A 15459-nucleotide genomic window follows, 5' to 3' on the forward strand; every position below is an offset into this window, starting at 1 on the left:
ATGTGCTGGTTGCTTAACTGACCATTCTCAATAATTACCCACACAAGCTGACAACTTACACTCATGTCTTTGGATAATTTTCCATTACACAATTAATTAAGATAACGCCCTCTATAATAGTTAATTTAATTAAATAAAATCTCTCACCAATTATGTCTAGCACATGTAGTAGCTTCATTTCTCTTGGAAAAGCGAAAACTAGCCTGGAAAAAGAAGTTCATCATTTCTTTTTTTGGTTTGGTCCAGAGTGGACGGAGTAACATTATCCAATATTTTACTTTTGCCAACCGCTAACCCTCAAAACTATGTTCTAATTTTTTTCTACTATTTTCTATCATAAGGTAGTTGGCAATTCAACTAAATGTTTCTATAAAAGCCGGTTCTTGTCACTCTTTTCAAACACACTCACAAGTCAATAAGATTCTTTTTCATTCTTAAGAGTTAATTTCTCTCATTTTTATTCAAAGTCCTTTAAAGTAGAAAGAAGAAGAAATGGACGGTTCCAAGAAATTTTCTATGGTTTTCACTATTTGCATAATGATTCTTGTGGCTTTTGGGAATGTTGGAGTGTTAGCTGCAGGAGCAGAAGCACCTGCACCTTCACCTGCAATGGAGAATGCTGGAACTACTTTGTTTGTTCCTGTTCTAATGGCTGCCATTGCTTCAATGGCAGCTATCATCTTTTCCTAAACTTTTTTTTTCCCTTCTTTAATTTTGTGTTTTTTTCCCCATGCTTGTAACATTGCGATTATTTGTTGAGGTTCTCGATGTCTAATAAGAATTTAATTTCATCATTCTGAAAGAATAGTTTTATAATGTTATTTCCTCTGCGAAGTAATGGACAACATAATCCATAGTTATATATACTAACTAAAAACGTCTCAGCCTGTTTAACTAATTACCTTGGTCTCCCTTAAATGTTTATGCTCCAAAGTACTCACTATCCCTCTTTTTTCTTCTAGATAAGTTGGATTACTTTATGAATGACTATTATCTTAACATGGAGTGAAAAAGTAGTGATATAGTTGTGACCCCTTATGTAAACAAATAATCTACTTAGGTTACATTACCATTAAAATCTGAAATACATGCGTTAATAAACCCATATCAATATGCTTGATTCCGTTCTAATGTCTCTGTGTTGGAGCAAAATCATAATTGTTTACCCGTAAAATGGTACAATTGAATTTATACGTGATTTTTAGACAAGTGAACTAATTTGATCCTGAAATAATGCGATAATTGAAGAAATGTACAATATTTAGTCTTAAAATGTAGACGAAACAACAGAGATGACAGTTTCGGGAACAAGGTTTCCGGGTACAACAATGATAAGATCAAAAGGCGAAAAAGTAAGTTTATCTTAAGCTTTGTTATAGAATGTAGTGTAAGTTTAGCCAGAAAATTCGTATCTTACAATGATAACTGAGCTCACTATTTATAGTTGTGTCTACGAAAGGATGTCCTAGGATCATGCCCTCCTTTAATGTCAATTATGAGGGTCATTGATGAAGATGTAATGGTGAATATAAATGCCAAATTTTCTGTAACAAACTGTCGCTCTTAATGCTGCAGAATATTCCTTATTAAATGCCACCGGGCGCAGAGTATTTAATACACTTTTATGAATGTTATCCCTTTCGGCGACAAACGGAACGACTGCGTTCGGTCTTCGGTCATCCCCATCTAGGATTCCACGTGCCATTCCTTTATATGACCACGTGTCAAATCATATTTCACCCTATACAATAAGTGGTATCACATTAACTTCAAATGCAATAACAACATTATAGTAATAGCAAGGGAGTATATAAGTGCACAAAGAAGTTCCTCATGATTTTCTCTTAGGTTGGAAAACTTGGAATGGATCTTTTCTTACATTAACTGATAGAACAATCATTGGAATACTTAAAGAATGAGCTATATAAGACAACTTCAAATCCTTCTATGTACAAGTAGATTGGTGAAAGAACATCCGGTCTGCTAATGTTTAGTTTTGCAAAATAAGATTGAACATCTAATTTTTTACTATACTTAGAGTTTTTGCACTTTTTAGTAATTTAATATATGTTTAATTTTAATGTTTGTTTTTTGACCTTTTAGTAGGATTTATATAAGAAAATTGAAAATACAAAAAAAAAAAAGTCGCATATTTACCTATATTATGAAAAGAAAATCCACAAAAATATACTTTCCTCTAATTTTGATAAGCTAGTATTTTTGTAGTTCTATCTTTAGTAATCTTTTTATATTTTTCAAGGTCTAAAAAGTTTATGTCTCGCCATTTTGATTTAGTAAGGACTAAGGAGGAGTATTCTTTATATACATTGGAAAAAAATATACTCCCTAATTTACCCCACCTAATATATATAATACTCATATCAGAAACCTAGAGAGCTAGCAGTAGCGGCAGAAAGAAAAAGAAGCTAGAGAAGCTAAGAAAATAGGAGGGCCTTCTTCTTCTTCTTCTTGGCAACAACTAGCTGTTCTTCTTCCTCTCACATTTACGCCTCAAACTAGCTCTAAATCTACACAAATTCGTACAGAAAAAGGGCAGCCAGAACCCAAAAATCAGCCATCTTCACCATAAAAAATCAGGTCCTTTCTTCCAGCAAAACTTACCCCAATTCACCTTGAAATCAGTCAAAAACAGCCCCAAATACCCCAGCGAAAATCAGTCAAAAAGACCTCAAAACAACCACCTCTGAAAATCGGTCCAAATCTTAAGTCAAAAGACGGCCAAAACGCTGCAGAAGATAGCCATTAGAGCAGCTCCAAATTACCATGTAAATACCTAAAAAATACCCCCAAAACACCACCTAAAACCACCTGTGTCTTCACCGTTTTGTTGTGCGAGATTGACTGTTGAGACGCCGGCGAGTTTCGGTCGAGGTCCGAGGTCCGTCAGGATCTTTCTCGTTGCTTTGATTTCTCTGTACCAAAGAGGTATTGTAAACCATCTGGATGTTCTTATTGATGTATTCATAAAGCTTCAAAGAAGGTTCATTTCTTCCATTTTTATTTTATTATATTACCGTGTTTATGGATATATATTGTTGTCTTGTGAAATCTATGTCAATGAAATGTACCATCATTCTGTTTGTTTAGTTTTTATTAGTTGTTGAGTTTTCTTATTGGTTTTTGCATAATTAGAAAATTACTACCCATGTGTTTATGGCATTCTCTGTTAAAAGTTACTACGTGTTAAAAATATTGGTTTAAATTTTGTACATAATCTGTCGAGTTGGGTTTAAGTAGACTTAGAGAAGGAAGATTTGGGCAGATGGGTTTTGAAATAGAAAAGACAAAATTGAATTTGAGGTTTTTCATTTTTGGACTCGAGTAAGCTAAACCATGTCAGGCCCAACTAGTAAGAGCTATAGTTAACCCAATCCTAGTAAGTACATTTAGCATGGCCCATTTTCTTTTAGCGTCTGTTTGGAAAGCCACCAGGTAATTGGAATTAGTGTAATTATTAGGATAGTAATTACACAGTTGTGTAATTACGACGACCTGTTTGTTTGTCATAGTGTAATTACAATGTAATTACAAGTTTACTGTTTGGTTGCATAAGTGTAATTACACAGTTAGATTAAATTTTAAATGAAATAATTATCAAAACTTAAAAGTTAATATAATAAATATATGCCTATAAATTTTTATAAGTATAAGTAATCATATATTTATAACTAATATTGTAAAAATAATTTATATATATTTTTCAAATTAATAATATTTAGTTTAGATACTTACAAAAACTAAAAACATACGTTTTGTAAGAACATCATGGAATTTATGTTTGATAAAATAAATTAACATTTATAATATAATGTCATAACATTATTCAAATGTTTGATAAAACTAATCTATCAATTCTAACTAAAAAATGAACAACATGCAATGTGAGCCAATACTACTAAAATAAGTAAAATTGGAACCATGAATATAACACAAATTTAAAATTTTAAAATCCAAAAAAATAATTTAACATGTCAAATTCCAACATAATAGTAAGTTCCACTACAACTTAAGATTAGGAAACATAATAAGTTTATAACCACATTCAACAACGAAAATTCACTTTAATTGCATCACTCATTATGTCAAGTTTGTTAATGACTTATTATTTCTAATATTAGGTGTAGTTTCAAAAAATAGAATAATAAAATAAATAAAAAATAAAATATAGGCAATTACATGGAATCACAAGAAGTAAAGGTAGAGAAATAAAAGATAAATAATGTACAAAGAAAAATTTATTTTAAAATTTCCAAAGAAATTAAAATGTAAAAATAAAATTTAAAAATTAAAATAATAGAAATAAAAAGTTATGAAGAAAATAAATTAAAATAAAAACAAAAAGGAAAGAAACTAAAAAGCAACCTTGTAATTACGCAGTGTAATTACCACCAATTCTTACCTCCCCCTTGAGAATTGGAGAGTGTAATTACACCCCTCCAATTACACCCAATTCCATGCTGACCAAGTAATTACTTGGCCAAACAAACATGCCAAACTGTGTAATTACACTCAATTACGCCTAAATCCAATTCCTAAGTGGCTTTCCAAACAAGCTCTTATAGATAAATGCCTAACAAACTTCCATCAATTTAGATTTAATTAAGGAAATTTTACCTCATATAGCAAAGGTATACACCTTATTTATTATAAACCAAAATCATTTTAAAATATTATTCTATAGCTTCTTTTTATATTTTATAGCAAAATAGGTATTTATGGTATATACTACCATTGAGGCATGAAATACGCTATTTATATTTTTTTTCTCTCTTTCTTTCAATTAACACAAGATTCTCTCAGATTTTTTCTTCGTTCTCTCTCTCTTCGAGCAACTCAAGCCCTAGTATTGATGGCCGACGAGAAAGAAGAATCTCTGTCTCTTCGAGCAACTTCCCCAGACAAGCTTTATAAATTGCAATACGACATAGATGTTTACGAATTACCTACTGGATTTTTCCTCTTTTGCAATTTGTTTTTCCCTTTTGGTTTTTCTTTTCGCGTTTGTTGCTTAACTTGAGGGCTGCAATGAAGATTCACTAACATTTGTTGGCATGGTTTCATATTTTTCTTTGGTAACCTACTACTACAATGTATTTTATTGAGAAAAAGAAAATTGATTCACTGATCATAAATTTGTTGTACGGATCCGACTAACTTTCTTCTCTTCTTGGCCGGAAAACGCCATCTCCGGCGAACTTTCTTCTCTTCTTTGCTATTTAGTCACCTACAATGATACAAATACATTGTATTCTGTACAAATTCACTCAAACACATTGTATTTTTTTATAAATACATTTTTTTGCATGTATTTTATGTATTTCGAAGATCTGTATTTTTTTAATACATCTGAATACACATGTATTCATGCATACCGTACATATAGTATGCATGAATACAGGATATAAATATTGAAATACACTGAATATTAACATTAAAATAGAACAGAGTATAAACATTGAATACATTTAATTTTAAAATACAATGAAATACACTGAATACAAATAGAAATATAGTGAATACAACCAATAAAATATTCTGAATACAGCAGTAATAACATGTATTAGGAATAACTAAAATACTGTTAATACAAATACATTTGAATACACTGAATATAAAATAACGAATATAGTAAATACAAACATTGAATCTAATGAATGCAACAATAAAAAAAAAATATTGAAACACACTAAATACAAAAGTTAAATACAATATTTATAGACAACTGAAAAATCATTCTAATTAATTGGGTTGATAATGAGGCATGTTAGAATTGATTTTGTTGAGTTATATTAGGAGTGTATCACACTAATTGATATTATTTCTGTTATTGGACAGCTGGACATACCTATTTTTAAGGTGATTGCCGTTACTGTATTCATGAATACATGGCGTGAATACATGTGAATACATACGCGTACAACTGGACTGCCCTGATTTTAGGTGCTTTTTGTTGTTGTATTCATGAATACAGCAGCACGAATACAGCGAATACACTACTGTAATAACTGATTAGTAGCTATAGAAAGTAATTATGTATATGGTAGCTATAGGAAGTTAATAGCCACTAAACAATAGTGGTTTCTGAAAATTCCTCTTTTAATTAATACTACTAATTTTGATGACCTACTTTATTTTTTGAACCAGGACACTGGGAACCAAAATTAATTCCACAAGGCTTCTGAATTTCCCATGAAATTAGAGACAAGATAAGCATTGCATTAAATAAGAAGAATGAGCAAAGCAGGTACACCTGATTTTTTCTACAGGGAAGCTCAGCGCCTTGGTTATGTTGCTCGCTCTGCATTCAAGTTGCTTCAGATGCAGAAACAATACAAATTGATAACCCCTGGTTCTTCTGTACTCGATCTTGGGTGTGCTCCTGGCGCATGGCTTCAGGTGGCATGTCAGAGTTTGGGCCCACTGAAAAATGGAGGTGTTGTTGTAGGAATTGATCTCAAGAAGGTAAAGGTTCCTCCTATGCACTGTGATTCAAGAGTTCAAACTGTTTGTGCTGATGCTCTCAACCTTCCCAAGAACAAACTCAAGGCTCTTTCTCCTCAGGAAAAAGGATTTGATGTCGTACTGTCTGATATGTGCCCCTTAGTTTCTGGAATAAGAATAAGAGATGCAGCTTTATCCGCTGAACTTGGTATGCGAGCCCTTGATTTGGCTGTTGGCGGAGTTTCTCTATTGCATTCGGGTGATTCAGAGTGCTCAAATTCAACTCCAAAGAATGATGGTTTACTGCGACCTGGGGGCCATCTTGTCATTAAGCTTTTAGAAAGTGAAGATGTGAAAGGTAGGTTCTTCCTATATTGTTGAGAGTATTTGATTTCTTGGCTCAATTAAGTTTACTTACTTGATTCATATATTGTGATTGTTCTACAGAGTTTGGGCAGTTATGCAAACCACTCTTCAAAAAGGCAGCATGGTTGAGGCCAAAAGCAACTAGGTCATGTTCAAAGGAGATATATCTGATTTGTCAAGGATTGCTGTGAGTTGAGAAAATTTTGTATCAATATCAACCTCCCAATATGCCTGGATCATGGATACAAGTTATACATCTTACATATATGATTCAGCAGAACATCATATATTGAATTTCTTGTTAACAGGAAAAATATTTCTGAATACAGAAAAGTTACAAAACATAATAAGGCAAGACATACATATGAAAACCAAATTATTAAACTATATCATAAACTTTATGATTGGTATATTTTCTTTGCTTAGTAAATAATTTGGTTACGTATATATTTATTTAGAAAAATGGTTCTTTATTTTCTGTGTATACAGAAATGTCTTGAATATATGATTTTCTCCGCTCGTTGAGATTTTAAAAATAGGGGGAAAAAGTAATTAATCAAATTACGACAAAACTAAAGAAGAAAACAATGCTAAATTAACGTCTTCAATGGCAGAGTCAATTATCAGACTGAAAATTCACACATCTGTTCTTTTCGTTTTTCCTTCTCTTTCCTTATTCATATCTTCTCTCCATTTTTCTTCTTTTCTTTGTAGTTGCCTATTTATTTTTTTGCTTGACGCTATTTATCCTTTGATTGGAGATAGTGTCCTTTTGCAGTAGAAATGAGTTTTACTTTTTGTTAATAGCAATTCCGTGGTTATAAGCTTTTATCAATGCTTTCTTCTAGTGGAAACCACTGGAATATCAAATTTCATAGGAGTATTTATTGTTGTCTTATCGAGTATTTTAAGTCGGCAGATTACAAGTCTAAATTTTCCACCATCTTTGTGACTGATCAGAAAATAAGTTCGTCACAATTACCCTCTCAAACTTACGTGTAATTTCATATACAGTCAGACTTTTTTATAACAGTTTTCTCGGAATCAAATATTATATTATGTTATAATATGTCCTCTATAACATCACTACTTCACTATAGCAGTCAAAAAAATTCGGAACAAGATTGTCATAGAGAAGTCAAAAAGTTTCTTCACTATAGCAGTCAAAAAATTTCGGAACAAGGCTGTTATAGAGAGATTTGACTGTATCATCATTACCGACTGCTTAGAACCGAAGAACAACACAAAGAGATTCTGAGTATAATACTCCAACTTCTGCTTCACTGTTCGATTCTGACCCTTTGCAATTTCTCCATAAAATTAGAGCTCTTTCAACCTTGCTTTCCATACAGCACTAAACGCCCTCGAATTAAATTTTCCTACTACCTGAATTTCAAGCAGGGAGGAATTGGATGAGACTCGAAAAATTTTATAGAGGGTTTTTGGACAGTTTAACATAAGTTGGTGAAAAGAATGAAGGAAAGAAGTCTGATATATTCAATTGTGATTTTTTTTAAATACCTGGACATAGTCATCGCAGTCAAAATCTGTAGAAACAAAGAAAACGTACCATATATTATTACTTCTCCTTGATGAACATAGTGATAGCGAAATAGCAAACTTCAGTTTTGTAAAATGACTAAACCACATATCATTACATATCAAATTACTTACAAATCAAAACTACCATAAATTGCAAAAGAACTACTCCATCATCTCAATATTCCAAATGAAGATTGTCACATGGAATGTCAGGGGGATAAATAAAGTATATAAGCAAAAGGAGCTGAAGGAATTTTTGAAGGAAAATAAAGTATATTCGTTGCTTTTGGGAGATATTAGCAGACTAGCGGAAAAGATAAAAAATTGAAAAAATCATGAATTAGAGCTTAAATCAATAAAAAGGGTCTTCACTTTTAAATTTAATACTTTTGAGTTCCTTTTTAAACCTTTTGAGTAATTACCAAACTGACTTTTGAGAATTTGGGTGTTATATAAAGGACTAATTCAACAAATTTTGTTTTAATTTGAAAAAGTCTCTGGGCGTACGCCCCGAACGCCCGGGCGTAACGCCCCAAATTGCAGGGCGTATGCCTCTTGAGACTTTCGCCCCAGAAACGCCTTTTAAAACAGTGTTAGTAGCAATAAGATTGCAAAGATTGTAAATAAAATAGCTTATGGCTGGGAATGGTGTACTAATGGATCTACTACAACTAGAGATCGTATATGAATAGTATGGGACCCTATTGACTCATTCATGGGATTATTCAGTCAAGACACAACAACACTATTATTCACTTTTCAGCGGTGTATGACTTGCATACTGTTCCAACAATGAAGGAGTTATGGAGGAAGCTGAGAGAAATAAAGGAGCATCCATAGTTGATAATGGGGGACTTTAAATCAGTTCTAGATGTGGCGGATATATCACATGGAAATGAGGTACATGAATATGAAACTAGGGACTTCAGAAGATTCATAGAGGAGTGTTGGGGTTACTGAACTTCAAACAATTGGGAGAACATTTACATGGACGAACAACCATGTATATAGCAGAATAGACAGAGCACTAATGAATGCACAGTGGATGAATACTATGCCTCCTTTACTAGTTCATATCAAAGACCCATACTTCTCATATCACTCTCCTTTATGCATTGAGACGGAGAGGAAAACATCATTAGAAAGAAGCCTTTTAGATTTCTAAATTGCTTGGCAAATCATGATGAGTTTGCAGAGATAGTTAAGAGCAGTTGGTCAATCCATAGGCCGGCACAAGGCATGATGAATGTATGGTTAAAACTGAATAATGTTAAAGGAGCCCTGAAGAGATTAAACAACAAGGAGTTTATAAGAGTGGAGACTAAAATTCAAAACATAAGGGATAAGCTGAAGGAATTACAAGCACAAATGAGGGACATAAGCCATAACACAGAATAGTTTGAAGAAGAGAAGGAGCTAAAGAAGCAACTTGAAAAGTGGAGCATAATGGAGGAGAGCATCTACATGCAAAAATCTAGGGTTCAATGGCTCAAGTTAGGTGACTCTAATTCAGCTTACTTCTATGCTAACATGAAAGGGAGAAGAGCACAAAATTATATCACGCAGCTTACATCCACAACATGGAGGTTATTACAAAGGCCAGAGGATATACGAGAAAAGATTATTGGCTTTTACAAAAGCCTACTAGGCTCAAGCCAGAACAATTTACCTGCCATCAATCCTAACATCATGAAGGAAGGGCCAAATTTGAAATGAGCTCAGCAACTTCAATTAATCAGGCCATTCACAAAGGATGAAGTGTTTCAAGCATTGGAAGGGATAGACACATTGAAAGCCCCAGGGTGTGATGGATTTAACTAACTATTCTTCTTGAAAACTTGGCACATACTGGGAGATGAGGTAACAAATGAAGTGCTTAGATTCTTCGAGACAACTGATATGTATAGACCTATAAATTGCACTTCAGTTACTTTGATACCAAAAGTAAAACACCCTGCCACCATCAAGGAGTATAGACCTATATCTTGCAACACAACATTGTACAAAATCATTTCCAAAATGATCACCAACAGATTGCAACAGGTCATGGATCCATTAGTAGATTGCAGTCAAAATACATTTGTTCCTGGAAGAGTCATTCATGATAATGTGGTGTTAAGCAATGAAATCATCAAAGGATATGGTAGAAAATGAGTGTCACCAAGGATTATGATCAAAATGGACATGCAAAAGGCCTATGATTCACTAGAACTGTTTTTTGTTTGGAGCAGATACTGTCAAATATGAACTTCCCATAAAGGTTCATCACATTGATTAGAAGCTGCTTCAGAATTGTTTCCTACTCAATTGTTATAAATGGAAATCCAACACCACCATTTGAGGCAAGAAAGGGCTCATGCAGGGTAATCCGTTATCCCCTTATTTGTTTGTACTTGCCATGGAGTATCTTACTAGACTACTCAGAACACTAAAGGGGAATCTAGATTTCAATTATCACCCTAGATGTGAGAGTTTGGGCATAATACAACTTGGATTTGCTAATGACCTCCTCATGTTTTGCAGAGGAGATGTGGTATCAACTAAACTACTATTCGAGTACTTTCAACATTTCTTCAAAGACTCGGGATTGATTGCTAACATAAATAAGAGTAGTATATACTTTGGAGGAGTGTTTGACCATGTACAACATGAGATAGTGCAACAACTTGGATTCTCTGTCGGTACATTACCTTTTAAGTACCTTGTAGTGCCACTAAGTTTCAAAAGGTTGGTTGTAGCACAATGCCAATTGAACTGTTAAATTTCTACCATATGCAGGGAGGTTTCAACTAATTAAAAGTGTGCTCATAGCCATACAGTCTTATTGGTATCAGATATTCCAGTTGCCTAAGAAGGTCGTAAACAAGATTGAAGCTGTATGTAGGACTTTTCTCTGGACGGAAAATACAGAAGTAAAAAAGAAGGCATTGGTGGCATGGAGCCAATTGTGTCTACCTAAGACAGCTGGGGGAATGAATATCGCTGATATACAAATATGGAACAAAGCTGCAATTCTGAAACATTACTGGAACTTGTCTAAAAAAATGACAAGTCATGGATTAAGTGGGTACATACTTATTATATAAAAGGCAGGGATATAATTGATGTGGATGCCAAAAATGCCTCGTGGACTATTCGAAAGATCATCAATGCGAGGAGATATCTGGAAAGGGCAGCAGTGAGGATAGAAGAAGCTGTGGTGGATTGGAAATTCTCTATAAGAAGAATGTACAATATGCTAAGAGGAGAACTCCCAAAAATAAGGTGGAAGAAGATGATATGTAACAACCAAGAAAGCCTTAAGTGGGTGTTCATATTGTTCCTGGCAATTCAAGAGCGACTATATACCAAGGATAGGCTCATCAAATGGGGTATGTGGACTGACCCTGCTTGTGCACTGTGTGAAGATGAACAAGAGAGCCACCAACATTTATGCAGATCATCTGCAAAGGTGTGGCTGTATATCCTGAAGTGGCTCGGCATCAATAGAAATCCTATGGATTAGAGTGCAAGCTAATGGAAAGAACTCGCTAGCAGAAATCTACAGAATGAGCTTGGCTTGTAGAACTTATCACTTATGGTAAGAGAGGAATTATAGAATATTCCAACAGAAGAAGAGGACACCATAAGAAATAGCAAGAACAATTGTACAAGAAGTACACTGTAGAGGTAGAATGAAGTCAAATTTGGGAACTTACCTGAAGAAGTTAAATTTCTATCCGAGTCTGTAATTAGGGCTGCTTATCGGGCGGATCGGACGGTTATTTACTCTTATCGGTTCGGCTTATCGGTTATCGGCTTTTAAATGTATTAATCTGCTAGCCACCCGATAAGATATCGGGCGGATTGGTATCCGTTTAGCTATTATCGGGCAGTTATCGGTTTAGATTGTGCCTTTTTAATTAGTAAATCGTGTAATAAATCGAAGTAAATATCTAAGAAACACAGAGAGATAGCATTTCAAATCTGCACGAGTTCCAGCAGCAGCATCTTTGAGACCTTTCTTCAATATAAAACTCGTTCCAGTGAACAAGCTTGATACCATTGAAACAGGCTCAATACTTCTCATCAATAATCTATCCAAATTTCTCTATTGAAATACAAAAGAGAATAATAACCAAATAAAAACAAAAACAATAACCAAATAAAAACAAAAACAGAGGGGGTAAACTTAGAAGAAACAACATCCAAGAATAGATAAAGCAGCAGCTAGATACTCCATTAGCGGATATGAAGATACTTACAAGTAATAGCCTTCAAATATCCTGTCAAACAAAGTAAAAATAAAAGGAATCAGATACTATTCTCCCTAAATACTAGTAGTATTTCTAAATCAGATTTTTGGCCGCCTTCTTAACCATATCCATAATATTATCATGTTCGACAAATTGTATTTCTAATTTCTAGCTCCTAAGATCTATCATTAGAATGACTCGAAACATAGGCTAAAAGCTACAAGCCAAATTGAATTTCCAGCATCTATAAACTATACTAATGGATATTTAATATAAAGACCGATGTACTCCAAATGCCTTTGATGATATCTACAGAAGATTTAAGTCCATGAGTAAAGCTGGAATTTCGTCGTTACTAAGATATTTCAACACTTCAAAGAAATTGGAAATAAGTACCTAGAGTGGAACTTTTTTGCCAAAATCCACAACACAAGGTAGAGAAACTGTCAAACATCGATCTCAAAACAACACAAGGTAGAGAAGGCAACAATTGGAATGTCAATTTCAGAATAAATCTCAGTGATTGGAGATCCGTGAAATGGCTGAATACTTTGAGATGCTCTCTGAATTTAAAGGTGTAAACAACAGTGAGGACCGAATATTCTGAAGACATCAACAAGAAAAGAAACTTACCATCTGCTGCTCTAGGCTCTGGCTATGGCGAGAGGGAGAGGCGAGACGACGAGAGGAAGAGCCGAGACGGCGAGTCAGGCAGTCGGCGAGACTCGAGAGTCGAGAGGAAGAGGCGAGAGGTTGGTTGTTGTGTTGTGAATTGTTGTTGCTAAGAATTTTAGATGTTAGGACTTAGGGTTTCTCTTTCTAAAATACTGAATTATTGATTACTGGTCCAGTACTGGAAATGGAAGTGTAGAAGGGCTTTTTATTATTTAATATACATATGGATAAAAATAAATTTTATATATATATATATATATATATATATTAACGGTTTAACGGATTATCCGTTAAGAAAATTGAATAATCTGCCCCAAACTGATAAGCCGTTAATAAAAAAAAATTCATTATGTTCCTCATCCGTTAAACCGTTAACCCGATACCAATAAGCTATTAAGCCACTTTTGCGGTTCGGTTTTCGATTTCGATTCGATTTTGAACAGCCCTGTCAGTAATGTGATTAGGGAAGTAGGCTGAAGAAGAAGCGGTTGCAGTTAGTGAAAGTTTGATTGTACTAGAGTTGGGATTTACGTCAACTCTAGGGGTTTTTGATATACTTGTAAATATTTTTCTCTGGTAATAAAATTGATAATTACCAAAATAATAACTCCACTAATTAACATTTTACATAATACAATCAAACAACGTATTATTTCATCAGAGCCCAATAGATTTACCATACCAAGCTTAAAGCACTTTATTGTAGAAAGCGTTGGAGGCCTGATAATTCAAAAGAAGTCTGGCCATCATAGAACATAACAGAAAATATGATTGCCAATTTCCAAGCATCTCCTAATAGTGTCCAAAAGGAGAACGATTGGAAGTCCAAGGGATGTTATACATGGATTTTACTGAAAAACAAAGAGGTTGTCTAATGTCTTTACTTTTTCTTTGAAATGGGATGCTTTAAATATTCTTTAATACACCGCTTCAAACAAACTGAAGCGTTACAATGGTTGCATCATTATATTATGTAATGCTTGCAACGTTACAGACGTTGCATTTGCTCGTTTTGAAACAACGTCTTTCTCTTTCTATATTTATAATGGAACTGCAATTAAAATTTGGTTTTCTAAGTTTAATAGATATAGAATATTGTATTAAAATAGAGTAAACCCCAAAAATTGAGAAGTTAGATAAATACATTTTCGTAGTCTATAAGAGGTGTCATGTTAGCTCTTTGGCCCTAATAGATAACCCACCCTCATATTTTTAAATCAAACACTTATACCCTACGCAAACATTAACACTGTTAGTGATCTATTAAAGTCTCTTATTTCAAACCTATAATAAAGTTTTCTATTCCACTAATCCAATATTTGGCGTTAGTGACCCCTTTTCCTTTTTAGATGGATCACTAATAATACATGGAAAATAACCCTTCTCACATTTTCTTTATCTCTGCCAAATTTTAATTTCCCACTGTAATTTGGGAGCTAATTTTGAATCAGTAAGAAACAACTACAGAGATCAATTCCACGGTAAATTCCCTCTATGGGGCTGTTGAATAAAGAGGAAATTTTAAAAACCACTATTGTTTAGTGGCTATTAACTTCATATTGCTACTATATATATAATTACTTCCTATAGCTACTATTCAGTTTTTACGGTACTGTATTCGTTGTATTTGCGCTTGTATTCATGAATGTGAATACCTAATTTTTGACTATATTTAAATTTATATCACCTTCTACTGTGTAAATATTTTTAGGAATTTAATATATATTTTTTAGCTTTGTTACATTTTTTATATATAGGGTAAAAATTAAAAATAATTTAAAAAGTCAATTATTACTATTAATAATATTTTTATTTTTATTTTTATTTTAAAATAAAATAAATTAAAAAATCGAAAACATTTATTTATTTTTAAAATTTTTGGACGGGAATAAAAAAATAGGAAAATTAGAAGTATAGAATTAAAAAGTAAAAGTAAACTTAGGTGAAAATTGTTTAATAAAAAAAGTAAAATAAAGTGGAAAATTAAAAAATAAAAAGTAAAATAATGTGAAAATTTTTAAAAAAATGAAAAGTAAAATAAAGTTGAAATTAAAAAAAAGTAAAATAAGTGGAAAATAAAAAATAAAAGTAAAAAAAGTGAGAATTTAAATATAATAAAAGTAAAAAAGTCAGAAATTAAAAAATAAAAGTAAAGGAAAGTGGAGAATTATTTTTTTTT

The 15459-nt window shown here is 33.0% G+C and overlaps 1 protein-coding gene and 1 long non-coding RNA gene across 3 annotated transcripts; one reads left to right on the top strand and one right to left on the bottom strand.

Moving 5' to 3' along the window:
• Nucleotides 1-5552: 5552 nt before the first annotated feature.
• Nucleotides 5553-13429, bottom strand: LOC107811796 (uncharacterized). 2 transcript variants are annotated; one of them, XR_001653995.2, is made up of 6 exons: nucleotides 13239-13423; nucleotides 12615-12635; nucleotides 8350-8375; nucleotides 8047-8214; nucleotides 6881-7059; nucleotides 5553-6772 (listed from the first exon to the last, which is right to left on the bottom strand). It is a non-coding gene; the product is annotated as an uncharacterized LOC107811796 (long non-coding RNA). The 2 variants fall into 2 exon arrangements; XR_001653994.2 differs by lacking the exons at nucleotides 5553-6772; nucleotides 6881-7059 and having other exon boundaries at nucleotides 7900-8214; nucleotides 13239-13429.
• Nucleotides 6253-7161, top strand: LOC107811795 (uncharacterized). The gene is made up of 2 exons (XM_016636791.2): nucleotides 6253-6820; nucleotides 6910-7161. The coding sequence occupies exons 1-2, from the start codon at nucleotides 6253-6255 to the stop codon at nucleotides 7017-7019; spliced, it is 678 nt and encodes a 225-aa protein (XP_016492277.1). The 3' UTR covers nucleotides 7020-7161.
• Nucleotides 13430-15459: the final 2030 nt, after the last annotated feature.

This window comes from Nicotiana tabacum, chromosome 17, assembly GCF_000715075.1.
Source record: "Nicotiana tabacum cultivar K326 chromosome 17, ASM71507v2, whole genome shotgun sequence".
Taxonomy (NCBI): domain Eukaryota; kingdom Viridiplantae; phylum Streptophyta; class Magnoliopsida; order Solanales; family Solanaceae; genus Nicotiana; species Nicotiana tabacum.

Coding starts and splice junctions, on each gene's coding strand:
- LOC107811795 (XM_016636791.2), top strand. CDS start 6,253: ATGAGCAAAGCAGGTACACCTGATTTTTTCTACAGGGAAGCTCAGCGC. Junction 6,821..6,909: donor AGAAAGTGAAGATGTGAAAG/GTAGGTTCTTCC, acceptor ATTGTTCTACAG/AGTTTGGGCAGTTATGCAAA.